This window comes from Drosophila bipectinata, chromosome 3L (assembly GCF_030179905.1).
Source record: "Drosophila bipectinata strain 14024-0381.07 chromosome 3L, DbipHiC1v2, whole genome shotgun sequence".
NCBI classification, from domain to species: domain Eukaryota; kingdom Metazoa; phylum Arthropoda; class Insecta; order Diptera; family Drosophilidae; genus Drosophila; species Drosophila bipectinata.
The window spans coordinates 4607583-4634497 of NC_091738.1; the positions used below are offsets into that span (position 1 = coordinate 4607583).

The following is a 26915-nucleotide window of genomic DNA, read 5'->3' on the forward strand; positions in this document are numbered from 1 at the left end:
TCCTCCTAGCCGTATCCTTTCGCCTCCACCACCCCCCATCCCTGGTACACAAAAATGCCACCGAACATGAAAATTAGAGAAAGGTGAAATTGCACGAAATGAGTTTATACCTTGGGTATGCGTAGCCAAACATATTTACATGTCCTCAGGTGTTCTATGTGTGTGTGTGTGGTGCTCCATCCGGATGTGTGCAAGTGTGCGTGCTTAGAGGTGAGGGTATGCAAGGATTCCTTACATGCGTAATGATCGAAAACGGTGCTGGAGGTTACAGAGGCGTGGTCCTGCAAAGGGGTGTCCTGGATCTTTAATGACTCCTACTTTAAACTCAAGTCCTTAATCCCCGCAGACTTATCCTTATAAAATATTTTTCAGTTTTTCTCCCTTTATTGTTTACTTTGTAAGTCTGGCTTCCCCTGAAAATTTGGTAAACTTTTTTTTGCGATACAATTTCTCACCTCTGAGATGGCCCCCCTGCTGACTAAGCCACTGGCTAACAGGGCTAAGAGCTCTGCAGGCTAAAAACCTAAAAAAAAAAAGGCGAAACCTCCTCCGGACGCAATAACAAAGCCCCTTGTGCCTGGGTACTAGTGTTAGTGTTACAACCCACATATGTGCGTGTATATCGGTGTTAGAGTGTCTATGTGGGCGTATAACCTTGATGATGGCACTATGCTAGGGGGGGGCCTGGGTTGGGTTGTATTGCCTGTATAGGTTGGCTTATAAAACGCGTCGTTTCGTTGGCTGTAGGCTACTTGTCAAGGGGGGGCAGCAATTTCAGCAAATGCTTCGGGGTCGCACTTTGCATCTCCTCCTCCACATCCTTGCTGATGTGTGTATCCCCAAATGAGGGCTCTTTGCCCTGAATATCACCTCAAAACCCACTAGCTTGAAGCTTTACTGATTTACACGATATATGATGGTGAGAATGAGATGTATCTACTATCTGACACCCGTATATTAGGTAGTGTAAGAATTTTAAAGTCTTTAACTAGAAAACTAGATGAAAAGCTATTAAATAGATAGATCCAGATTTTTCCAAAGGTTCTGGGTTCTGTTCGCTATGCTTGGCTAAGTCTTCCGATGTTCCTCTAGCATCCCGTCGTTGGGTCCACCCCTTCCTCCTCATCTACTATATGTATCTGCCGACTTGTCAAGCAACATTCCGTTTTAGTTTTGTTTCAGTTCTCTTGTTGTCTTGTCTCTTTCTTTTTTTGCAGTCAGGTTTTAGCCATAAGATATAGACAAAAACAAAAAATAGAAAAAAAAGTAGCGAACCTATCTTTGGTCACTGGAGGATGCTTATAACTCGTTGCCTCCTTGTCTCTGCTTTGTTTCCATCTCGTTTGCACTTTGTAAGGGGGAGGGGGGGCTTGGGCTGGCTTTACGGTACTTTTGTCAGTCAGTCGAACGGCCTTCGCTGGCATTTGGAAAAGATACAGATACAACGGCCTGTCGTGTTGCAGATACAAACTGAAAAGTTGCTTGCCTTTGGCCTCACTCCCACGATACAGCTGCTGATTTGCCCTCTCTTTCGGTCACTCATTGTCTCTCTCTTTCTGAGGCTTCTACGACGCATTATTGCAGATAATTTTGGGTGGAAAGGCATCTCTTTTAAACCCAAGTATTTATTTTATTTTTAATAAAACTCCTTAAAAGGCTACATAATCATAATCCTTCCAAATTTGAACAAAATTATGGAACAAGTTTTCTGGACAAGTCTTTATTTTATCGAGTCATTAAAAAGTCGTTCTCTGAAACCAAATCGCATCTCGAATACCCTCGAAATGTCTGCCTTTTTTATAAGACTATTAAGTTTTATTTTGTTTATTATACTAAGAAATACATGTACATATATATTTTTTTTAGCAACATTTTCGTTGGTTTTCAGTTTCGTTTGGGGCTTTTGTCCTTCGGCATTAGTTCTATTGTTGAAAGTTTTTCCAGCTTTTCCTATACACACCCGAGTGCGGTTTTCTTGTCCTCGTTTACACGCGTATTAATTTTTGCTTTCTTTTTTTTTCTTTTTGGAAGACTTTTGGCAAAGTTTTGGGGCTCTTTAAGTTGAGAGTTCCACCCGTCTGAGAGATATCCTTTTGCCGCCTGCTGCTGTTGACATGTGAAAATCTTTTGAGAAAGAGACGGCGGCAATGAGAGTCTCCATTTTCGGTGGCATTTTCATGGTTAATTAATAATGCACCAAGCTTGCCACTCAACGGAACTTGGAACTTGGGAGTGCAACTGCCAGCAGTCGTCTCGTCGCCAACAACCAGGAAGAAAGTTTTCCGAGTCTGCAATTAAACCGCAACTCTTCAAATGCCGACAAATTCCCTTTTCATGCCACAAAAAAGGAAACTCGAAACTTTTCCCCACCCTCCCCCGATATGGGTTCAAGACCTACAGAGGACACCCCCATCGTCTCAGGATTTTATTGCCTGGGAGGTGGAGGGGGTACCACCCAAAAAAACAAACTGCTCGATTTCGTTAACATTTTTTTGTTGCCTTTTTTTTTTGTTGGTAACAAGGGTGGTTCTTGGCTATAAGCAAGTTGCTAATAATTGGCGATCTGGCCCAAAAGTTTTCTTCAAGTATCTCCATTTTTTATACCACACTCCCCCCCTCTATTGCCTACAATAAAATTTGATTATTTCGAGTTGTAAATGGAAATTGAGTTTCTTGGGGATTTTATGGAATTTTGTCACCTTTGTGCGAATTGGTTTTATGACTTTATATTTTTATGGCTAAATAATACCTATAATACCATCTTTTCTGTAAAATGTAAAATATCTGCAAGATACACTACTTGCCTTACCATATAGAGCGTAGATACCCTCCGACTAACCACAAAATTATAAATCATCTGGAATATTAAATTTTGAAAAATTGCCTAACCATAAAGCCCCCAACATTAAGCCACAAAAATCCATATATATCTTTCGATTCCTAGTTTCTTGGCCACAACAGAAAATGACTAAGAGCAACTACAAACAACAACAACAACAACAAAAGCCATCTACGCTCCACAGAGTAACAGACGCATTCTCAGCTGCAGTTGGGGGCTGCTCTGCTGACGCTACGCTGGCAGTGACGTTGACGCCGACATATGCAGAGGAGCGGCCGGCAAAATATTTGCAACGAACCGGCAATAGAAAGAGATAGCTGGCCAAGAGACAGACCGAAAGAGATGGCAGAGACAGTGCAACTCAACTTGCCTGGCAACTCTACAACATCTGCTTTTGTCTAGCCAAGTTAAACCTGCTGGCTGGCTGGCTGGATGACTGGCTGGCTGGATCCCCCTTTGTTCGCCCCCCAAAAACCCCCTTCAGCAGCAGCACCTTCCATGTTCAGTAAGTCGTAGAGTTGCATGCGAGAGAGCGGCAAACGATAACAGTAAAAAAGCAGCGACTGGCTAACAACCAACAGGTGATAGCGACTAGGATATACCTGGTAATAGGATTTTATCCACAAATCTATCCTTTTTTATACCCTTGCAGAGGGTATTATAATTTTGGTCAAAAGTGTGCAACGCAGTGAAGGAGACATCTCCGACCCTATAAAGTATATATATTCTTGATCAGGATCACCTCCTGAGTTGATATGAGCATGTCCGTCTGTCCGTCTGTCCGTCTGTCCGTCTGTCCGTCTGTCTGTCCGTCTGTCTGTCCGTCTGTCTGTTTCTACGCAAACTAGTCTCTCAGTTTTGAAGCTATCGTCTTGAAACTTTGCACACACCCTTCTTTCCTTTGCACGCAGTATATAAGTCGGAACGGCCCGGATCGGCCGACTATATCCTATAGCTGCCATATAACTGATTGATCGGAAATGGTATAACTTTGGTGTTTTTAAAGTTAGAGAGTTCAAATTTTAGGTGAGAGCTATTTTTGGCAAAATAATACGACATGCCAAATTTCGTAAGGATCGGCCGACTATATCCTATAGCTGCCATACAACTGAACCATCGGAAATGACCCAACTTTAACCCAACTCGTGTTTTTGAAGATAGAAAGCTGGAACTTGGTACAGATTATATATTTGGTCAGTTGATCCGACCTACCAAATTTCATTAGGATCGGCCGACTATATCCTATAGCTGCCATATAACTGAACGATCGGAAATGGTACTTGGTAGAAATATCAACTTTCGTATTTTTGAAGATAGAAGTTTGGGACTTTTTTTAGATTTTGTATTGTAAAAAATTGGATTACATATTCCTATTGCCATAAGGATCGGCCAACTATATCCGATGTTTGCGATATATATCCGGTTTTAACTGCAAGGGTATATAAACTTCGGCTCCGCCCGAAGTTAGCTTTCCTTTCTTGTTTGGTTGGAAAATGATCTGCTTTGTCACTAAAATTGGTATTGGAAGTTTGGGGTGGTCTTGGGTTCATTCGTTACTGAAATTCTATCTTTTTAAGAGGTTTTTGTGTGAGATACTAGATATTTTTTTAGTATTTTAAACTAGAAATCCTAGTTAGACTAAGAATTCTTACCAAAAAATGTCTCAAATTATCAAGGATTATAAAAATATTGAGCTTTTTCTTGGCATTCGTCACTGAAATTTGTGCTTTAAAAGGAAATTCAAGACTATTTTGATATTTAAAACTATGTATTAAGTTAGAAATATTTTCAATGTGAATTTTTAAAAATTCTACCCAAAAATATCTGTAAATTTTATATCTGATGTTAACTTTTGAGATACAAATTGCAACTTTGAGATACTTTATCTATAAGATAAATACCTAGGGCCTAGTCTATCGAATTTGCATTATACCCTCGTGGGAGAACTAGTACCGGGTAATAAAAGCTATCCCCAAGTCTCGACTCACATGCAACGCCCGCAGCAGCAGCGCTGCTGAGAGAGCGGCAACAACGCCGACAGCGGCGCTGGCTGAGACATGAACAAGTGCTCCAGAGCCCGGCATGTTCGGCAATTAGTTGAACTTCGTCGGGCCGACGAGACAAACCGAGAGATTCCCCAAAAACGAGACTCGAGCCTCGAATCGCAAAAAAAAAAGCCAACAAACACTCAAGCAACAAACCAACAAAATACACAACAAACTTAACGACGGGCGCGCAAAAAAAATTAAAAAAAAAACAAGTTAGTTAGTGCAAGAGCGAGACAGATTGATAAATCATAACAAATTTTTAACAATATATCAGCAAGTGAGTGGGGGGTGAACTTTGGCAACTTTGAACTTTGATTTCAATGTAACATCGGCAACATCGACAACCGGCACTACGGCACTGTCTGGCTCAAGTCCTCCCACTAACCAACCGCCCCAACTTCCCACCATACCATCCCCAAAACAACCCCCTCTCACCTGCCTACTCGACGACGCCCCTGTCGCTGCTCAGCCGACGTCGACGTCGTTTCAGCGCCTCCGACAAATTTATCGATTTTTTCAGCCACCAGCCGCCACATTTGTTTGTATTTATACTGCCGCCTGTCGCTGTGGCACGCTGCTTTTTCCGGTTTTCCCCTCCTAACGCATAAATACATATATATTTCAAATATAGTTTAATTACATCCAACTTCCAAAGAAATCGAAATCGTCGATTAAAAATAAAAAAAAATAAAGAAGGGCATTTTAAAAGCTTCCTGTGTGTTCGTCCTGTGAGTGTATATTCGTTTTTTGTGTTTGTGTGCGTGTGCAAGCTTACCGCCGCTGTCTGCTGACTGCTGTCTGCCAGGCTTGCCACCCCATCCGAATAGGAGAACATTCTTGGAGGCCACTCCCCAACACAACAAATAAGCACAAAATCAACACCAACATTAAAACAGAGTGTCTACGTGCTAAAAAGCAAAAGTCTAAAAAAGGTAAATATTTTGGTCAAGCAAACTTTTACAAAACGAAAGTAAAAGTTTATAAGAGGATAACGAGGAAAGTCAAATTCCATTCACCACATAATTTACATAAATATTTTGTCGAGTAGTCTGTTTATTTATTTCAGTGTATGTACATTTATTTTTAAGAGCCCTATACTAGTCTAATCCAGTGCCTTTGATTTTATAGTTGAGACTACAACACTGGCAATGTTCCCCTCTGATTGCAACACCCCCCTCTGATTTTCCCTGAATATTTCCCATCATCATTATCATTTTCTGTCAGCGGCATCGCCATGTCAGCGTCTTGTGGCACTGTCGCGTGGGTGTCTATATGGTGGGTGTTGGTGGGGGGGGACTCTTTTTGGGGCTTGCCAGGAAGTTGGGCTAATTTTGAGCGGAAGTTTATTGCCAGCTTCATAATTTGTCTGTCGCTGTTGCTCTCCCCATCCCATGTTTTTATCACTTTTTGCCACTGCTGTGGGTGCTTCTATTTTGATGGCAATTACTGTACGTGGAGAAAGCTAAAATTCTGGCTAAAATTAAATTCTGCTTGCTGCCTCCCTAGCTGCTTCCAGTCTACCTAATCCCATTAAATATCTCGTGAATTGCGCTAATCAAGTTGTTAATTTAATGTTTGCTAAATTTTTAATTGAATTATGAATAAATGAAATTTCATTTCTAGTCCTCTCCTCTCCAAGCTCACTCCAAATTTTCAGTTCTGGCCTCGACTGTTTGTCTTTGTCAAGTTGGTTAATTAAAATAAATTACATGTTGAAAATTTCACTAAGGCCTCTTCTCTGGATTTGAAGCAAAGGAGTTGTATCTATTTGGTTTATATATATTTTTTGTTGGCTTTGTTTTGCGGGAAGCGAAGGCAAATTGTTAACTAACTGAAGTTGGGAAAATTTTTGCCTAACGAATGCTGGAAGTTAGTTTTTTGACTTGAAGGGAAATGAAGACAGTAATGATGGCGAAACAAAATGGCTGCTGATTGATAAAGACAACAACCCTACATATATATTTAGTACGTGCTTTTCCTCGGTCTTACCAGGACTAATCTTTATTCTCTCTTGGGAATTCGTATTCTTTCTGGAGGATCCTTATTCTATCTAGGGTTTCGATGAATTCGATGCCCTCTTCAAGCTTTTATCGATATGTTGCACATAACCTTCTTTTACAATATTGCTCATCACTAAAAGTAGAGATGGTAATGTTTCTTCAATGATGTTCTTAAAAATACGTTCTATTTTTTAGTTCTTGCTCTCCCGCGGTCTAAGAAGGACTGATCTTTATTCTCTCTTGCGGATCCTTATTCTCTTTAGCTGACGATGGGCAGATTACGATCCATTCGTTAAGTTTTTATCGATATATTGTACATAACCTAATTCTACAGCAGTGCTCATCACTTAAAGTAATATTTCTTCAATAAAGTTCTTAAAAATGCGTTCTTTTTGCTTTCATTTTTTTAATACTATTAAAATGGCATTAACTGGATTATTTTCTTTTCCATAGAATCAAATGTAATTACATTGCCACTCCCAGACTCCTACTACTGTCCCTATCCACTCACCATTACCAATGAGCACACTCATACGCCCTGTGGTGCGACAACTTTAGACGTTTGCAGTTTCGATGGCTTTGGCAGAAACTTTTTGTCGCCTATACGCTTGGATGGACTGTTTGTCTATAGGAAGTACAAAAAAAAAAGATGAAAAAAAACAACCACAATAGCTACAACATCTGCAACAGTCTGCAGATTGCTAATGGCCATTGTTAGGGCCATTAGCCCTAATCTTGTTCTCAATCTTGTTTTGAGAACATGTTCCAGCAAAAGTGAAGCAATACCGAAAGAGAGATATGTATAATGCCGCAGAAAAAGAGAAAGAGAAGGAACTATAGTGCATTCCGATATCTCAGTTCAAGTCTTCAAGCTTCAATGTTGTTGAACCGTTAGAAACGTCTTTGCTTCGCGTCATTGGAAGCTGTTCCTTCTGCCCCCCCACCTCGGTTTTTCTCGCCCAACTAGTTTTTCCTTCTCTGCTGAATTTTCACTTTTCTCAGCAAAGAGCTTTTTCTTTACTATTTTGTTGCTTGTGCTATTGGTGTTTCTTTGTCGTTGTTCCGTTTGTTACTGTCCAACATCGTCTAATGCATCAGCTTAGCCTCGCCTCGCATTCTCTGAATGGAATTGCTAAGCAAAATCCAAAGCCAGTTAACGCGACCAAGAAGTGGGATAGTGGGGGGGAAAATGAGCTTAGAGTTGAGACAGTCAATGCACCTGCTCATGGACTTTTTCTTTGTCTCTGAATCTCTCTACTTTTCCCCCCATTCTTCTCCACGCAGAGAGATTGTCATTGTCTGGTATTTTATCGCAAATCTTCCACTCTGGGCATTTCTTCTGGGTATCTGGATATCTGTGTGTGGTTCTTAGTATATTTTGCAGCTGATTTTCATTTAATGGTAGCCACATTCCATATGGGTGACTAAAAATCAAGAGTTCTGGAAAATATTAAATGAAAAAGCCTACATATTTATGAGTAATTTCTTTAATGAACTGCTAACCCACACACTGAACATATGCCAATTGGCTGCATACACCGCCCACACAGACACCCCCTCACCCATCCTAATTATGACCATAATAACCCCCATCAATTTCCGTTATAATCGCCAGCCAGCCAGCCAGCCAACCAACCGAATATCATGCCACTTATTCCATTGTCACCTTATCCTATCCATGGTAAATGTTCATTATTTTTGTTTTTGTGGGTGACCTGTGGGCCTTAAGAGAGGGGGTAAGGGGGCTGGAGAAAGTTAACGAACCATAAATCACGGGCACGATCAATGTCCGTATCTATATATCCATATGCCATGTCTTCGATGCATTCCAGCCTGATACAATGACATCAATTACATGCCATAACATTTTGCATGCGCAATTTTGCAGCCACTTTACCCTCTTTTTTGGGTGGGGGCTGGTATCAACCACCTCCCCCCACTTAGCGCCTCCTACTAATAGTGGAGGGCGGAAGGTGGAGCGGGGCGTGGCATGGAACGAAACGGAACTGAATAGAACGGAAAATACAGTTATTTAAGGCCTAAAACAATTGCATGCCTCGCTGGCTTTTCGGTCGATTCTGGTTTTGTTTTTTTTTTTTTTTTTGGACTTCCAGGCTATCCATACCTACCTATCCATCTCCCTTGCACCTCATTTACTGTCTCTGTCTATATGGAGAGATGCACCAAGCCCCTGGCCAGACCCTGAACCCCTCCTCGAACCCTGCATGGAAGTCTGTTTAAATAGACGACCGTCTGTGTCTGGGTCTGAGTTTTCAGTCAGTCTGGGCAGTAGTGCTTTAATGCGTCGCCTTTCCTCCGCCACCCAGCCACCCCTTTGTGGGAGTCCCAGAAATGCACTTGAAATGCTTTTTCCAAGCGCATTTTCATTTATTTTATTGCAGGTTGTTTTTGTTGTTTTTTTTTTTGTGGTCTGTTACTGAGAGGGGGCAGGGTGGGGGCTCTGCCACTGCAGCGATATGCAATTTGTTTTATACGCTCATTGCCTGCACCGCACTGTCTTTGCATTGGAAGAGTCTCCCCATAATCCCCCCTCTACCCTCCTTTTGGAATCCGTCTGCCGTCTGCTGTCTGCCTATTGAGAGTCTACGGCTATCTATCTTTCTTTGTAAGCCAAGCACGAGGCAATGGATCACGGATCTTGGGGGTATATTGGCTTTAAGAAGCTCTTTGGAAAGGTTATAGCATGGCAGTTAAAGTTGAAAATAAAGTTTGTTACATGATAAAATAAAATAACTAAGGTTAAATACTATCTATAGGTTAAATACTAAAGAATATACCATAAATATATTCAATCATTCAAGCCATTTAAATCACTTTACGCTTTACAACACTGGATGTTATCGAACTTATAATCGAACGAAAGGTATATAACGAGACTAATTCGCAGTAATGGGTATTGTAAGAGGAGTAATCTTGCATCTTTCAGAACCAAATAATAAAAATATTTTCCATAAACCTTTAAATATTATTAAATATAACTCACTTTAGAGTATCTTGAAAGTCCCCTAGCCTTGCCACAGTTTTTTCTCGTCTGCGTGCTGCATGTGCCACTTGCGCTTCTCGGCGTTCTAAATTAAAGCCTGAAGAGGAGGCCCAGAGGCCGACGGACTGCATTGCAACTGCAACTTGAACGTCAGCAGCTCTCAACTCGATTCAGAGTCGAGTCGACTCGACTGACTCGCCAAAGCAAAACTCGTCTGCGGAATGAGACTTAACAAGTGGAAAAGTCTAAAACCGCAATCAAGTGGCAAACAAACCAATATACTCATACACACACATATATACAGTAGAAAACACGAAATAAATTTTTTTTTTTATATTATAGAGAATTTTGTTTTATTTTTAGAAATTGCCAATCAAACATAAACCAATCACACAGAGCAGAGAGTGGGAGAAGATGTACTGACTTCTTACCTTGATGGATTCGAAACGGTGGCACGTTGTAACAGACGACTGGCCACGCCCACTTCGAGGCAGGTAGCGCCTCTTCGGGTCGGTTGGTCCAAGTTGGTCAAGTTATTGGCTTGTCGCTTGACTGGAATTGACTTGTTTTTTGGCCCATTTGGCATTGTTTTGGCTTCACTATTCTGGCCTAGCATTGACATTCCTGAAGTGTCTACCTCCACTCCCTATAGGCTATAGCCTCTATCTTAAAATTTGCATTCCAGTAAGAATTTCACACTCTATCGGAAAATTGATTAAAATATGTACACATATCTGAAGTTTTTATTCGTTTTACCCCCGAAATTGCTTTGCGGCTATAATTTTTGTGTAAATATTTTATCAATATGGGAGGGAAAAAAATGTGAATCGTTTTGTTTATGAAATATTTATAATGTATGCTTTACAATGTGGCATTTCATTTATGTTATTGCCTTTTTGTTTTTGGGTGACTTTTTAAGAGTTTCAACCGCCCCGACCCGCCCCTTAAAATGCATTAAATATTTGTACGAACATCATTAAAATTTGCGAGGCATTTATACATTTTTTATGCCAATTGTACATTTATGCACATAAATTGCCATTTGCCATTTTTGCGGTGAAATATACAAAAATGTATTTTTCGGTTTTCCAGCCCTATCTGATGCTGATGCTTGATGCCTTTGTGCTTTTCAAATTTGCATATTTATACCCTTGCAGAGGGTATTATAATTTTGTCCAAAAGTGTGCAACGCAGTGAAGGAGACACCTCCGACCCTATAAAGTATATATATTCTTGATCAGGATCACCTCCTGAGTTGATATGAGCATGTCCGTCTGTCCGTCTGTCCGTCTGTCCGTCTGTCCGTCTGTCTGTCTGTCTGTCCGTTTCTACGCGAACTAGTCTCTCAGTTTTGAAGCTATCGTCTTGAAACTTTGCACACACCCTTCTTTCCTTTGCACGCAGTATATAAGTCGGAACGGCCCGGATCGGCCGACTATATCCTATAGCTGCCTTATAACTGATTGATCGGAAATGGTATAACTTTGACGTTTTTAAAGTTAGCGAGTTCAAATTTGACATGAGAGCATTTTTTGGCAAAACATTACGACATGCCAAATTTCATAAGGATCGGCCGACTATATCCTATAGCTGCCATATAACTGAACGATCGGAAATGACCCAACTTTCGTGTTTTTGAAGATAGAAAGGTGGAATTTAGTACAGATTCTATTTTTGGTCAGTTGATCCAACCTACTAAATTTCATAAGGATCGGCCGACTATATCCTATAGCTGCCATATAACTGAACGATCGGAAATTACCCAACTTTTGTGTTTTTGAAGATAGAAGTTTGGGATATTTTTAGGTTTGGTTTTTTTATTATATTAAATTTGGTTATATTATCATATTTTCATAAGGATCGGCCAACTATATCCGATGTTTGCGATATATATCCGGTTTTAACTGCAAGGGTATATAAACTTCGGCTCCCCCGAAGTTAGCTTTCCTTTCTTGTTTTCATTTGTTTTGATTTTATTTTTTTGTTTGTTTAATGCCCGCCAGGAAATGGGCATAAAGAAATTATGTATTTGATTTTTTATGCATTCATAAATCATTGAGATTCGTAAGATGTGACATTGTTACGGATATACATATATTTTAATGCAATTCCTGTATGAAGTTAAAACAAGAAATGAAACCATTTATTTTTAATCACTTAACAAGTTTTTGGGTTTTAGTTTTGCCTTTTCCTAAGCCCCAAAACTGGTATTTAATTAAATTTGGACAACAAAACAAACCAAATAGAATTTCTGGAAATTACTCATACGCCACATAGTACGCTTTCAATTCGAGTTTGAAGGCAAATGGACGAAATGCAAATGAAAGCCAAGAGAAAAATGTTAATTAACCGAGTACGGTCGTACGGTCGTCGTGTGCTTTTTTATTAAATAATCTTAAATAGAATTACGTGACTTTGCTTCACTTTGCCAGACACTTAATTATATGTTGTATCTCATACACACCATACACACCACACACATGGCTAACACACACCTTCCAGGTTCCATGTCCAAGTGGTTTTCGAGGTTAGTCTTTCGGGAACTGGTACTGGTACTGGGTGGGTTTGGAAAAGCGCTTAGCTGTTTTCTTTTTATTATTTGCTTACATTTTCCTTTATTTCATTTGGGTTTTCTCTTGGCTCTGGGTACATATTCAGGCCTCATCCGCACCCCTAATCGCACCTGCTTGGCACTTGTGTTGATTTTTATTCGCAGACTTTCTTTCTCTGGAGGTTAAGTATCTGTTTACATGAGGTGCGTTCTGTATCTGTGAGGTTGCTTAGTGTAGAGTAGTGCAATCTGCTCTAGATATTCCAGTTATTTAATTATTTTATTTAGTTGTTTGTTTGTTGAAATTTTTGGCAAACTTCTCTGAAAACTTGGCTTTAATAAAATTTAATCTTCCGATAAAGTATCTTTTATTAGAATATATTCTTCTTTCTTGAAACAACAATTTGGTTTAATAGAAAATGTTGCTTTATATATCGACAGTGTTTTCGGAATTGAATTCGATTTGGCTCATTTCCCCCCTCCACTCTGCTGAGCTGGCATTAAATTGGTGTGGCCAAGAAAATTGTTTGGCTTGGATTAGCTTTCAGTTGCTGACTTTGGCTCTTTTGCGTTTGCTTCTGCTGCTAGTCCTTTTTGGCCCGGCCTGCCCCAGCCTGGCCTCATAAAAAGTTCATTCGCCAAAATGGCCAAATGTTGACTATACTTCTTGCAACCGCCCCCACATTTGACTCGCATGTGGAGCAATGGCTTCTATTCGTACTTTTTGCGGTTGCCCCTCACTTGGCCAATTGTTGTTTATATTTTTGGCTCATTTTTATTGGCCATTTTCCTGGCATTGTTTTGCTACAGTTTTCCCACTGCTTTTCTTGAGAGCTCGAGAGCTGATTGCCTGACTGGCTCCTTGCCGGAAAATTGATTTGCATTTTGTTGTGGGGGAGGGGTGGCATGAAAATTGCAGAGATCTCTCGATAATTGAAAATTGTATTTCGCACTATTGAGGTTCAAAGGTCAGAGGTGCTAGTCCTGTGTGGCTGAAAAGTTTTCGTTTCGATATCCTTTCCATTACAAACTTAATGACAAAACTACGGTGCCAACTTAATGAGGTCACCTCCTGATCCTGATTGTGAAAAAAAATAGTTTTCTGCATCCTATACTGGCAAACAGCTACTGCCACTTTTTATTCAGTTTTGTGCAAATAGGAGAAAGCAGCTGCAGTTTGCAGTTGCCGAGTGGAAAATTTAATTACATGCAAATACCGTTAACTGGGCAGGGACACTGGATTGTGGCCAGGGCAGGACGACTTTGGAGGGCATGAATGGTGGGATGGTGGCTCGCTACTGCGAGTAGCTAACATGCCAAAGGACTCTGGGGGATGCCATGGCCAAAGGACAATCGTCAGACGGTTCCTTGTTATTGTTGCGAGTGAAGTGGTGTTTCTGGCTCAACAAAAAAAGAGAGTGCTTTCTTTTGCAATTGCAGTTGTTGTGGTGGCCATATCCTTCCGCATGCAAACACACACATACATACATATATGCAAATCCTTCTCATAAAGCTCGTTATTATTCCTCTTTTTTTCTTCTGTATTGTTGTATTTTTGTTTTATCTGTGGAACTCTTTGGGATGTTTGTTTTATGCCCGCCTGCAGGTTAAAGCAAATATTTGCATATTAGCCGGATTTTCCACTTGCTCGACCCCTCCCCCGCCAGAACATGGCTAGTGGAGTCTTTAATCCAAACAAACTGAAATTTATTACCCAAGAATGCAATTTATTCAAAATGTATTGTTGCTTAATATATTTTAATTTATCATGACTTATTGATTAACTTATCTCACTAATTTATTAGTTTTCTTTTTTTTTTTAAGTCAGGGAAACTCTCAATGCCATGTAGACTGAATGTTAAAGTTTTTAGCCAAAACAAACTTTTTGCTTTCCACTTTGATTTGGCTGGAAAATCGCAAAGTTTGTTGTTCTGTCCTGTTTCCATGTCTGTTGCTGTTGGTTCCTGTCAAAGTTGTTGCAGTTGCAGTTGCAGTTGTCGTTGCTGTAGCTGTTGCTGTGGGAATTATTTGCATATAGCCATTGTTTACACATAGTTACTGTCGTTGTCAGTTAATGTAAATTTGTTTTTTTCATTATTTGTGGTCCCATGGTTTTTGGCTGAACTAAATTGTGAAATTTGTGTAGTTTTTGGGAGAAGGGAAAGGCGGAAAGTGCACAATAGAAACAATTAAATGTTGTTTTGGTGGATTTATTGATTTGGTTTTTTTTACTGGAGTTTAACATTTTTAGGCTTAAATATTTGATAAATTCGGTTTTTCTTGTTTTGGTTAATATTAAGTATACGCAATGTTACGCAGTCCCTTGAAAATGGGGTTTTCCCCTATAGGGCCCACGGGGATGGCTATATCTTCCCCAATTCTCATCCGATTCTCAAGCGGAGTACCTTAAATGATTTCTAAATCAATTCGTCATCATTCTGCATCAAAATCCTGAGACAAAATATTTTTTAGATTTTTTGTCAATTTTTCGTGATGGGATCCCTTAAAAATGGTGTTTTTTCCCATAGGGCCCACGGGGATGGCTATATCTTCCCCAATTCTCATCCGATTCTCAAGCGGAGTACCTTAAACGATTTCTAGATCGATTCGCCATCATTCTGCATCAAAATCCTGAGACAAAATATTTTTTACATTTTTTGTCCATTTTTCATGATGGGATCCCTTGAAAATGGGGTTTTCCCCTATAGGGCCCACGGGGATGGCTATATCTTCCCCAATTCTCATCCGATTCTCAAGCGGAGTACCTTAAAAGATTTCTATATCGATTCGCCACCATTCTGCATCAAAATCCTGAGACAAAATATTTTTTAGATTTTTTGTCAATTTTTCGTGATGGGATCCCTTGAAAATGGTGTTTTTCCCCATAGGGCCCACGGGGATGGCTATATCTTCCCCAATTCTCATCCGATTCTCAAGCGGAGTACCTTAAACGATTTCTAGATCGATTTGCCATCATTCTCCATCAAAATCCTGGAACGAAATATTTTTTAGATTTTTTGTTCATTTTTCGTGATGGGATCCCTTGAAAATGGTGTTTTTCCCCATAGGGCCCACGAGGATGGCTATATCTTCCCCAATTCTCATCCGATTCTCAAGCGGAGTACCTTGAACGATTTCTAGATCGATTCGCCATCATTCTGCATCAAAATCCTGAGACAAAATATTTTTTAGATTTTTTGTTTATTTTTCTTGATGGGATCCCTTGAAATGGGGTTTTCCCCTATAGGGCCCACGGGGATGGCTATATCTTCTTCTGTCTACGTGCAAAGGAAGGGTGTTTGCAAAGTTCCAAAATGAGAATACCCTCTGCAAGGGTATAAAACTAGAATATTAAGTATACGCAGCATGGTCAGCTTACTGAAAAAGACACTTATAGAGACCCATTTATAACTTTCTTGTATATTTCTAGCTATTTCTAGCTATTCTTGGCTTTTATATTATTTACTTGGCCACTTTTCTGAGGACCAGTCACGTCAGAAATTGCACAAATTACCTGTGACTGCTCCAATTACAGCTGCCCCGCCACCACCCCTCCAAAAAATGCCTCCTGATTGGCTGCCCCCTCTGGGTGCCAGCTGACAATTAATCACTTTGTCATAGACGCGTGCTCCACACGTTTTCCCTTCGATGGCCAGGACATACAGGACACTAGCGAGAGCGAGAGCGAGGAGCCTTCAATCATTAATTTATCATGTGCACTTAGCAGGAAAATTGCGACAAGCCCACCTACCATCCAAGACCCCCACCCACCCAGTATCTGTGTGTGGCAGTATTTGTGGCAGGTGCAGTGTCCTATGTCCAGGACATTGTTTTTGTTTGTGTTTTGTTTGTTTATTTGCTTTATCCTTGCTACGTTTCACATTTTTGTTTTGTCGCTGCATAGCTGCCGATGCCGATGCCGCTTGGGCTGTCGGTGACATATGATGCCACCCCCATAGGCTGGCAAGGGGGGCGTGTCGGCCACAGTTTAATTACCACAGTCCGGTTGGGTGCGGAGGCGTGGCACTAGACAGCCAGCCCCACGCCTGCTGTAGTATAAAACTATAAATTAATTGCGCCAACAATTTGCTGCATAGCCGCAATGGCGCGATATTTACACGCAAAATTAAAAATTAATGCAATCAGCAAACAGGGAAAAAAGCTCAAACAGCCCATAAAGGATGTGTGTTTGCGTTTTTTTTTCTCCACTTTGATTGTTCAGTTGATGAAATTTTAATTGTATTTGAGTGAATGCAATTTATTATAATAAATATATGAAATGTGCCCGCAACAAAAAAACAAAACTTAACTTTGATTTTATTTCTCTTCTCTTTCGTTTCAGGTAAGCTGAAAAATTAATTAATTACGCATTACGCTTAAAAAAGGAAGGAAGAAAGGAAGGATGTAACTAATTTAAAATTAAAGAATTACTTGTCAGAGGTAAACCCTTCTCTTGAAGGGTAAGAACTGGTATTATTCAACCTGTCGTCTCTATTATCTCCCAACGACAAGCGCAACCACAATGTCAGGCTCCTCGGAGTCCTTCTTCTTCTTGCTCCAAAAGGAGCCACAGGACGTTTTCCGGCTGATGTCGAAAAATGCAATTTTTAAATTTCCATTAATTTCGCGCTGTCGACTTTTGTGAAATGTCACTGGGTTTCAGTACTCGAACGACTAAAAAAAAAAACAGAACCAACCAGAAAACACAAAAGAAATGTCTCCGGGTGCAGCAACAATGTTGTCAGCCATGCAAATACGCACAACCACACACACATACACACTGCAGGGACAGGTGAGAGCCAGTCTGGAACACAGGTAACCTGCCGCTGTCTAAGTGACTGATGTGTTGGTGTGTTTTTCACTGAGAGGCCTCGGGCAGGGCAGCAGAAGCATTTGCTTTCCGTTTCATTCTTTTTCTTGGTTTTTTTTTTTTTAATGACACACGTGGACCACGCCCACTTGCAACGCCACCTGCCACCCATTCGCCTGTCGAGAGGCTGGCCTTATCGTCAAGGAGCGTGCTGCTGTGACTATTTTAGCCACCTGAAGGTGGTCCAGGATGGCATTGTTGTCGCTGAACAAGCGCTCTGAACAAGCGACTTTACACCGACAACGTGACATTTAATTCAAAATGTTTTACGCGCCACCTCACACACCATGCTGTGCATGCATATATATAGAATATATCCTTCCTCTTGGGGAGCTTGTTAACAAAATGGAGGAAAGGATAACAGGTTGAGACTCAAAGTGGATATAGGAAAAGCTCTAAATGACAAAGTGATATACTGAGACAGTTCTGTTTATAGTTATATTTAGTCTTAAAGTTGATTTTTCTTTTAAACTTTTAAATTTTTAGTGAAATATCCACAAAGCCAAAGGTTCTACAAGCCAAAGGACCTTAAGTAAAATCCAAAGTATTTCGACTTTAATCCTCGTCGTCCTCGCCCTCGCCGCCTTCGACTTCGCCGCCGCCGCCGCCCTCTTCCTCCTCGACCATCTCCTCCGAGGAACTGACCTCGATAATGGGCTCGATCTCCGAGGCCAGATCCTCCTCGAAGTCGCTGATCTCGCCCAGCTCTTCCAGACACTTGTCGTAGTTCTCGTCGAAGCGTATGTTCTCGTTCAGTGAACGCACTTCCACGTCTTGATCCGGCGGCAGGAGAGCCGGAGCAGTGCCTGGTGGACACTCTGTTATATTTCTGATCTTCAAAGTGTGGATGTGAAATATGGCCGATCGATTGGATTCCAGCAGGATCTGATGGAAGACACTCAGCATGCGATCCATGTTTCCGAACATGCGAACCGAGGCGCTTTTCGGGTCTTCGCCCTCCTCCAGAATCCGACCCACAATGTTGTGGCGATACGGGTCCATCAAGTAGATGAAGCCCTGTTTTTTCCACAGCGAGTACATCTGGTTGTTGATCTGGAAGATGACGTAGTCGTTCTGGTCGAGGGCCTTCTCCAGCATCAGGTGGAAATCGTTGAACTTGTACATGGGGACGCACTTCCACCAGCCCTCGTAGACGTTCGGGGAGAGCAGGATCTCGGCCACAAACTGTCCCAGGCGGATCTGCCGGGGAAACTCGTCCAGATCCATTGGCTTGCTGAGATCCACGCAGGGCTCCCAGCAGTTCTTGCACATATTGACGCCATAGCACAGGACCTTGTCGAACATTTTCATGTCCCAGGTGGCGGGATGGTCGATTTTGGAGGCCAAGGCGGTGGCCACAGCTACGGGCAGGGCACTGCGATTCCTCAGGGCATCGTTGGGGTTCAGGGTGAGATGCAGGTTGGACTTGACGTAGGCGTAGTCCGAGGCAATCACATCGAACTGGCTCATCCGCATTCCATGCTCTCGCTCCCAGCTCTGGCCCTCAGATCCGGGAGTGGCCAACCTCACCACCAAGATCTCTCTAATGGTGAAGGTTTGGGTCTTCTCCAGGTCGCTCTCCTTCTTGATCAGCCAGATGACATTGTCCAGGGACTTGAGGGCCAACAGCACAGGAAGGCCGCCATCAGTGTTCGGCTTCATGGTGTCCAGCTCCCGACCATTCAGATCCAGGACCATCCACACGCCCTTCTCCTTCCAGATCAGCATATACCAGTTGGGGGTAAAGAAGAGTCCGTACTTGTACTTCTTGAAGAAGGCCCTGAGGATCCTCCGGGCGTTCCGTATAACACTCGGATAGCCGTAGACCTCGAAGGCCGACTCCAGCTCCAGGGCAAACTCGATGTCGTTGATCTTGAAGTGACGCGTCACCCGGATCTCGTTTTCGTCATAGACATCCGGGGCATCGGTGAAGTTGGGCATCTCCATGTTCTCGGAATCACCAAAGAGCACTTCCCCCTCTTTTACCACAAAGTCGATCATGTCCTGCTTCCATTCATCCCTCCGGGTGTAATAGGAATGGGCAAAGCCCTTCAGATTGGAGGCATATTGGATAGATTCCTTGTTGGGGACTCCCGCCTTGACTGGTATTGTGCCCGCCACAACCCCAATGGGATATCCCAGGGATCGGTCAATGTCATTGCGACGATTACGCATGCACTCCTTGGGATCGAAGGCCTGGGCGTAGGGCTCGTCATGAGATCCGAAGATCAGACAGTTCTTGAACGAGCAGGGATCATAGGGCTCTGGCCATAGTTTATCCAAGCGAACCATTCTTTTGGGAGGATAACTTGCTTTCGGGGGATATTTCTAGAAATCTCAAGCTATAATACTTACGGTGGCTGGCAGGGTATGCAGGGCGGTACCCCCGGACGAGGACATTGTGGTGGGCAGGGCCCGCAACACCCCGGTGGTGGCCCGCAGGGTGGGCAGTTTGCTCCTCCTTTTTGACGATTATAAGCCATTTCACACCGATTTCGAAAAACCCAAAATTTAACTAAATTCTCGCACAAAAATTTGACAAACCTCCGACCTGAAGCCCGAAGCTAGTAATGAATAATCCAGCAGGATGAAGTCTATAAAATAATGGCTAGGTTGCTCAGTTTTAAAAAATATAGTTTCCAACAAAGTTGCTAAAAGATAAAGTTTAACTATCCTTTCATTACCTTTTCATTTCATCAATTGACACACCTGCTGACAGATTTGATCTACCCTAAGAACTAAGGACTAAAGGACTAGCTCCACCTTTAGATAGACTGGCAAAAACCCTCGACTTTCATTACACAAATGGCGACTGGCACATGGGATGGCAAACTTATGATAATTTTTATTGTGCACACGCCAAGTCAGCACTGGAAATCAGTTGAGGGCCGTTTTGTTTTTGGCTTTTACGATGCCGCCAGTTAATTTCTTATCCTGCCAAAAGATGGAGTAGAGCTGAAGGAGGGAGCTAGAGGCAGGCGAACTAACAGTTAACAGGCAACAGCTAAATGTAATTGGAAAGCTCATCAAGTGCCTCCGTGGCTGTCGTTTCTGGTTGTCGTTGTGGCTTGCCACTTGAGTGGGCCCGGAAAAGTATGCAAAGAATTTTGTGCTGCCATCAAGTTTGGTTTATTTGCCCGTTTTTCGCCAGTTTTTCCATGCGGTTTATTGAAAACGATGTTCGGGGGGGGTCAGAGGGGAGCGAGCCAGCCAACGCAGCGTATACGTAACGTCACCATCATCAGGGAATCAGTCTGCTTAGCTAAGCTGCTTTTTCTCTCTCTCTTTCTCTTTCTATTACTCTGTCTCTTTCGGTGATGGCGTTTACGAGCCAGCCCTTTATTGTCCTTTTGTTTTTGGCTCTTGTTGTTGAACTTTTGTTGTGGTATCCATGTAATTGGCTTAGCAATAGGGCGGAGATACACCCATATAGTATACTTTTGGAGGGCCAAAAGCACGGCCACGGCTATTAACAATTTCGTTGTGTGCAACGTTTTTATTTCGTGTCATCCAATCAGCAAGGATTCCATTTTCCGGGCACATGTGAGATTGATTCCCCGAGCAGCCATCAAAGCGGATTCCAGTAGTCCTTCTTGCCAGAGATTTTTCTTCCTTTTGCCGGACGGACTTCCCTTCCGATATCTTCGTGGAGTGCAATAAATTTAGCTCGAATCGTAAATTTTAAACACTTCATTAAACAAACGAAAAGGAAACGAAATCGCTTAACGATTATCGCCCAGCTCTCACCCACTCTAGTCCATTACTGCCTATTTTGGCACTGAGAGAAATATATTTATATATTATAATAAATATCTCGAAATATAAAATATTTCCATACTCCCAAGAAATATTACCATAACCTCTCTTTTTAGATCTTACTAGCGATGGGCAGATCTCGATACCTCAAAGCTGTTATCGATAGATTGTGCTAGACTCTAAAGGTCTCATCTCTTAAACTATTTAAAAGGTGAACCTTATCACTACAACTAGAACTTAAATATAAGGTTGTCAAATATCTCCCTTCCGCTTTTTTGCTCTTTATTCAATGCTTTATAAAAAGTGTTACAGTGATCCGATTTAGTTGAAATATGCGCCGTTTTGTTCGATAATCCGTTTCCATCTAGACGGCAACTTCATAATACCTCCCTCGTAGAAGCCCCCCTCCTTATTTGCGAAGAACTCGGACAGCCACTTTTCACAAGCCTCTTTTGAGTTCAACTTTACACCACCAAGGGCGTTCGTCATGGACAGGAACAGGTGGTAATCACTTGGCGCTATGTCCGGGCTATATGGTGGATGCGATAAAACCTCCCATCCGAGCTCCTTTAGCTTCTGACGAGTCATCAACGAAGTGTGTGGTCTGGCGTTGTCCTGGTGGAACACTACACCCTTCCTGTTGGCCAATTCTGGACGCTTCTGGTCGATCGCCTGCTTCAAGCGGTCCAATTGTTCGCAGTAGATGGTAGAATTAAGCGTCTGGCCATATGGGAGCAGCTCATAGTGGATGATTCCCTTCCAATCCCACCAAACACACAGCAAAACCTTCCTGGCCGTCAATCCCGGCTTGGCCACTGTTTGGGACGATTCACCGGCCTTCGACCACGACCGTTTTCGTTTGATATTGTCGTATGTGATCCATTTTTCGTCGCCAGTCACCATCCGCTTCAAGAATGGGTCGAGTTCGTTCCGTTTCCGCAGCATATCGCAGGCGTTGATTCGGTCCACAAGGTTTTTTTGCGTCAAATCATGCGGCACCCAAACATCAAGCTTTTTTTTGTATCCAGCCTTCTGCAGATGGTTTAAAATGGTTTGGTGACTAACTCCCATCTCCTGGGCGATGTCACGAGAAGCCACATGCCGGTCTAACTCGATGTATTCCATGATTTGATCGGTATTTGTCGTCACAGGTCTTCCGCCGGCTGGCTTATCCATGGTGTCGTTTTCACCGGCTCTGAATCGTCGAAACCATTCCTCCGCGGTTCGAAGTGATAGAGTACCATCCCCCAAAACCCCATTAATCTCACGGAACGTTTCTCTAGCGGATTTGCCTTTAACGAAGGAAAACTTTAAAATAGCGCGAATTTCGGCGTTAGTGAACTCCATGTTTACACGTCTATAACTGGTGAACGCAATATCCAAACTAATCATGCATAGCGTCGTTTTGTAGGTTATGTCAAGACCTTTTAAATTATGTATAGTGTTGCCAGATACGAGCTCTGTAGCGCTTTGTACATAGCCGCGAAATTCAAAAGACAAAAAGGCGGAAGGGAGATATTTGACAACCTTATATTAATATTTTAAGCTTTTAAAATTATTTAATTTTTTTTCTCTTCCTGTAATCTGAAATAAAACATTTTCTTTTTCATTTTCCATTTTTGGTCCTGCACCAAAGCCCCTGGAGACTCAGTCCTGCTGCAGTGCAGCCAAAGTGAAGAGGATAAACTTCAACTTCCCGGGCCAGACCTCTCTCCAGTAACTGTGATGACCACTGCGGATTGGTCCTGGCTCCTGGCCCGAAATGCCAACCTCCACCTAAATGCTATGGCTGTCGTCTGGTTCAGTGCTCAATAATGATTTCCATTGCGAGTTATTTGCATTTCCCCAAACTCATTATGTTTGCATTGTGCAGAATTTCGAGTCGACTCGACCGACGTTTGCCTTGCCACCTGAATCCTGAATCTCTTATGTATTCACCGTCCTCCATCCGCAAAAATATATTTCCTTTGTTGGCCTTGGCGGCATCTGGATGTTTCTGGCTAGCATTTGTTCGATTTTCTGGGAATTCTCCCAATGGCTGTCGCTAATGGAATTTCACTCAAACCGATTGTAACTTTATAAGAAAGGTAATTTTTAGAGGTAGAGGAATATTTCACAAATAATGAAATATATTTCCCAGCTAATTCAATTGCCGCTTTTTTGTGGTCAAAAATTTAATCAACTCCTTTATTAAATAGAATCAGGCAGGACGTGCGAAAAATGGTTTGAAAAATCATATTTCCGTTGAAAAAGCGTCAGCATCCTTTGGGTTTATTTTTAAAAAAGAGACCCCCATGCCATGCCCGGGGACCATTCCATTTCATTTCATTTCGTTTCGTTTATTACATGTCAAGCGTCAATGAATGTCATTTTGACAGTTCATAAGACAAATACGACAATGGCAAGAGTGGCAGGAAACGTTGGGATAGTTTTGTGGGCTTGGGAGGACAGGTGCGTCTGGTGTTCCGCTTCCCGGCTGCGGACATTAATGTGTCAGCGTGCAGCGTCTTGTGGCATATAAGGGACGTGCTCGTGGCATGCCCCCAGCCACCCACTAGGCCACGCCTGCATCTCTATCTCTCGCTCTCTGAATAATATGTGTAAATGTGGATCTCTCCACTGGCAATTCACGGCGAACGTGTAAGTGGCTCTAAGGATATTGGGGGGAGGATGTGGAAGGATGTGCGAGATGTTGCAGCTGTCGTCGAGACATGACAACTTATTGGCATTTGGCTGCCAGGTTCCTTGACAGTTGGCTCTTTACTTGTAAGGCCTTAAACAATTTCTAGCTGCAAATTGAAAATCAGATAAAAAAAAAAGAGAAAAGGAAGGCCTTATACTAGAAGAAATAATGTTATTTTTTTCAGTGCTTGTTCCTGGCATTTCTTGGCCAAAAGAACTCTTCTCTCGCCTCTTGACTTCCTGCCCGGCTCCCTTATTGACATTTCCCCCCACACCACTCCACTCCTAGCCACTCCATCACTCGTTGTCAGCCTAGAACTTTTCATTGCATTGTCATAAATCATTTTGCGGCAAAAACAAGTTGAACGCCACGCCCACACACATCTGACTGCCACATGCCGTGGACATTCCATTGTGCTCTCCCCAAGAGAAATGGAGAATCCTGTGGCCGAGGGCCAAGGCAGAAATGTCAAAGTTGAGCCAGCTCTGTGTGAAGTAGTGGGCATGGCTGGCATTCTCTACCTCTTAGGACACCGCCTCCATCTCCACATCTCCACTTATATTTCTTGGCATATGTCGAATACCTGCCCCGAGTATGGCTCACAGAATTCTGTAGTGCTCAGGATTTTCTTTTTTTTTTTGCCCACATTATTACGTGGTCCTGGACCAGAGCTGGACTTCAGGTCCTCTCCAGGAGTGCCTCTGAATATTGCGTATACGCCGCATTGTTCGCCAAGCATATCTCTCCCTCGCACTTAATATATCTAGTTTATATTTAGTGAGCTTTTTAAAGCAGAACATAAGAGTTGTTTTTTATTATTTTCCTCATTTTTATTATGCTAGTTGCTCTTCAGGGTGTAAAGTTGTCCAACAGCTGTCGTCGAGGAGGTATAAAAATGGGATTTTCTTTGGCACTTTGGTGGAAATTGGGTTTTCAATCGCCTGACACATCCAGCTGTTGTAAAATATTGGTAATTCGATCACGAACTAGAACCCCTTAGCGATTCTCTCTAATCCAGACTTTCTCCAATACTTCTTTAGATATTAAGTTTTTGTCATTGTCGTACTTTTAAGCTGATTATTTTAACCTGTTATCCGCGAATTTGTGGTCTCATTAAGAAGCCATTTCTCAAATTCCATCTGAACAACATAAAATGTCTGGCCTTTACTTCCTTTTAGCTGCTGCTCGATGTCCTGATTACTGGCAACTGCTTCCGTTTTTAATATTTATAATCCAGTGTAATTAAGACGAGAGCGCCAAAGAGTCGCGTACCAAAACGTAACGAGAAGAAAAATGTAGCATTAATTACCAGGAAAGCTTTTTATGGCAAGGACCCAATGCCCAGGAAAAAAACAAAAAAAAAAAAGGGCAGTGAAGAAAAGGAAACTGCATGAATATAAATGCGTATCACTTGAAAAATGTATAATTAGTGGCAGTTAATAACTTTTTCGCGAGTTCTCACGCACCAGAAGAGGTTGAACCGCACGCACTAATTAAATATAAAGTGGTTTTTCGGGCGGATAAGGGTTATTTTTTGTATAGAGGGGGCTTATAAAGGGTGGCTTGCCTGTGGACAGCCAGCCAACCTTGCCATAAATTATAAAAAAGCCAAAAAGTATTTTTAGTTGACCTCAAACCGCAACGGCAACTTGACAAAGACCAGATACCACCGCCGCTGATGAAAAATGCGTCTCAGATTGAGATAAGTTTACCCCCATACCTGGCGACCTGGGAAATAAAGTTCCTTTGCCGTTATTTCTGGACTAATTTGTGGTTTTCCTTTTGGCCTTTTTTGGTCCAAATTAGCTTCATTATTGTAATTAACTTTGTTTGCTCTCCCCATCCTCTAGGCTTTTGTTAAATTTAGCAAATTAGTTATAGACTTTCCGGAGATGGGGACCGAACTCAGAAGAAATGCTTTTGTTTGCCTGGATAATTGAATGCCTAAACAAATAGCAATCGATTGCGATTTGCAATTGACTTTGATTTGATTCGATTTGACTTGACAGCCCCGTACCCCTTTGCAGCAAATCGAAATCATTAAAATTGACTTGGAAAGTGGTTCTCCCTCCGGCATAAAGCCTTCAATTAAATACATTTTTTATTCCTGACCCCGGATACAGGTCTTCTGCTACGTACATTTCTCGGATTTCGTTTTTCGGAACATATGTAACATTTATCTTGGCCCACAACCCCCTCCCAAAAAAAAGGGACAAACCCAAATCAAAATTCAATTCGTTCCATACAAGTGGATGTGTGTGTGTGTGCTTCTCTGCTTCCGTTTCCGTTTTGTGGCTGCCACGTGGCTGACATGTTAAAAGCCTAAATAATTGCCAGCATTTTATTTATTTATTTATTCTTCTTTTTTATTATTCTCAGCTAACAAAAATGTAAGCTTTATTGGCTTGCAATTATTCTTTTTTTGGGGAATATTAAGAGACTTAACCAAATATATATATCTGACTTCAAAAGCTTACTTAAATGGTTTCTCAAGAAACACTCTGCTATATGTCATGCAGTTCTCCGTTTCTGTTTAAAGTTCTGGGAAGCTATGTTTCCCCCCGACATGCTATTACCTGGAACTATACATTTTTTTGCTCGATCTCCTCAGATTTCCTTGGCCTTCGGTTGGAGTTTTTCATTTCGTAGACTCTAAAAAGGGAGACACAATAGTTTCCGAGAGCCAAGCCTTTCAGTTACTGTTCTGATCTTGAAGACTCAACTACGCTCAGCTATATCTCGGAAGTTATCGAAAGATATATACCTAATTTTCTAAGCAAAGACATATCAGGAACTTCAATGGCATTTCCATCTGGCTCTCGGTTTGATTTTGACGACATTCATGAGCGGTTGCATCGTTTGTCATTGCTGCGATGGCATTTCAATTTGCATGGAATGACGAACGATTTAAGGGGCGAGGCCAGTGGGGATGGCAATGGTGAGGGCACTGCCAGTGGCGATTGGAGTGGTAGATCTCCAACCCCTTTTGCTGAAATGCCAGGCAACAATCAGCATCAGATTCAGCACCAGGAGCAGCAGCAACACTACCAACACCAACACCAGCACCAGCCACGGCATCGCAATCACAATCAATTTGGACAGGGCCAGCAATTCCAGCAGCAATATCCCAGACCCACCTACCACTTGAACCACCCACAGGCACA

The 26915-nt window shown here is 42.0% G+C and overlaps 2 protein-coding genes across 6 annotated transcripts in view; one reads left to right on the plus strand and one right to left on the minus strand.

Annotated features, from left to right (window-relative positions):
- Positions 1–26915, plus strand: part of shep (alan shepard) — a 119555-nt gene that overhangs the window by 22698 nt on the left and 69942 nt on the right. Inside the window, exon 1 of one of the 5 annotated variants that reach the window (XM_070279933.1) lies at positions 5685–5819. The exons of the other annotated variants lie outside the window; for them this stretch is intronic. The gene's annotated coding sequence lies outside the window, so the exon portion shown is untranslated. Of the gene's footprint in view, positions 1–5684; positions 5820–26915 lie in introns of those variants that run through there. 5 annotated transcript variants of the gene reach the window in all.
- On the minus strand, positions 17737–19888 carry LOC108127639 (uncharacterized). The gene is made up of 2 exons (XM_017244795.3): positions 19668–19888; positions 17737–19605 (listed from the first exon to the last, which is right to left on the minus strand). The coding sequence occupies exons 1-2, from the start codon at positions 19793–19795 to the stop codon at positions 17868–17870; spliced, it is 1866 nt and encodes a 621-aa protein (XP_017100284.2). The 5' UTR covers positions 19796–19888; the 3' UTR covers positions 17737–17867.

Excerpts from the sequence above, each read along its gene's own strand:
- LOC108127639 (XM_017244795.3), bottom strand. The coding sequence starts at position 19,795 with ATGGCTTATAATCGTCAAAAAGGAGGAGCAAACTGCCCACCCTGCGGG. Across the intron at positions 19,606-19,667 it reads TGCATACCCTGCCAGCCACC|AATGGTTCGCTTGGATAAAC; the intron begins GTAAGTATTATA and ends TCCTCCCAAAAG.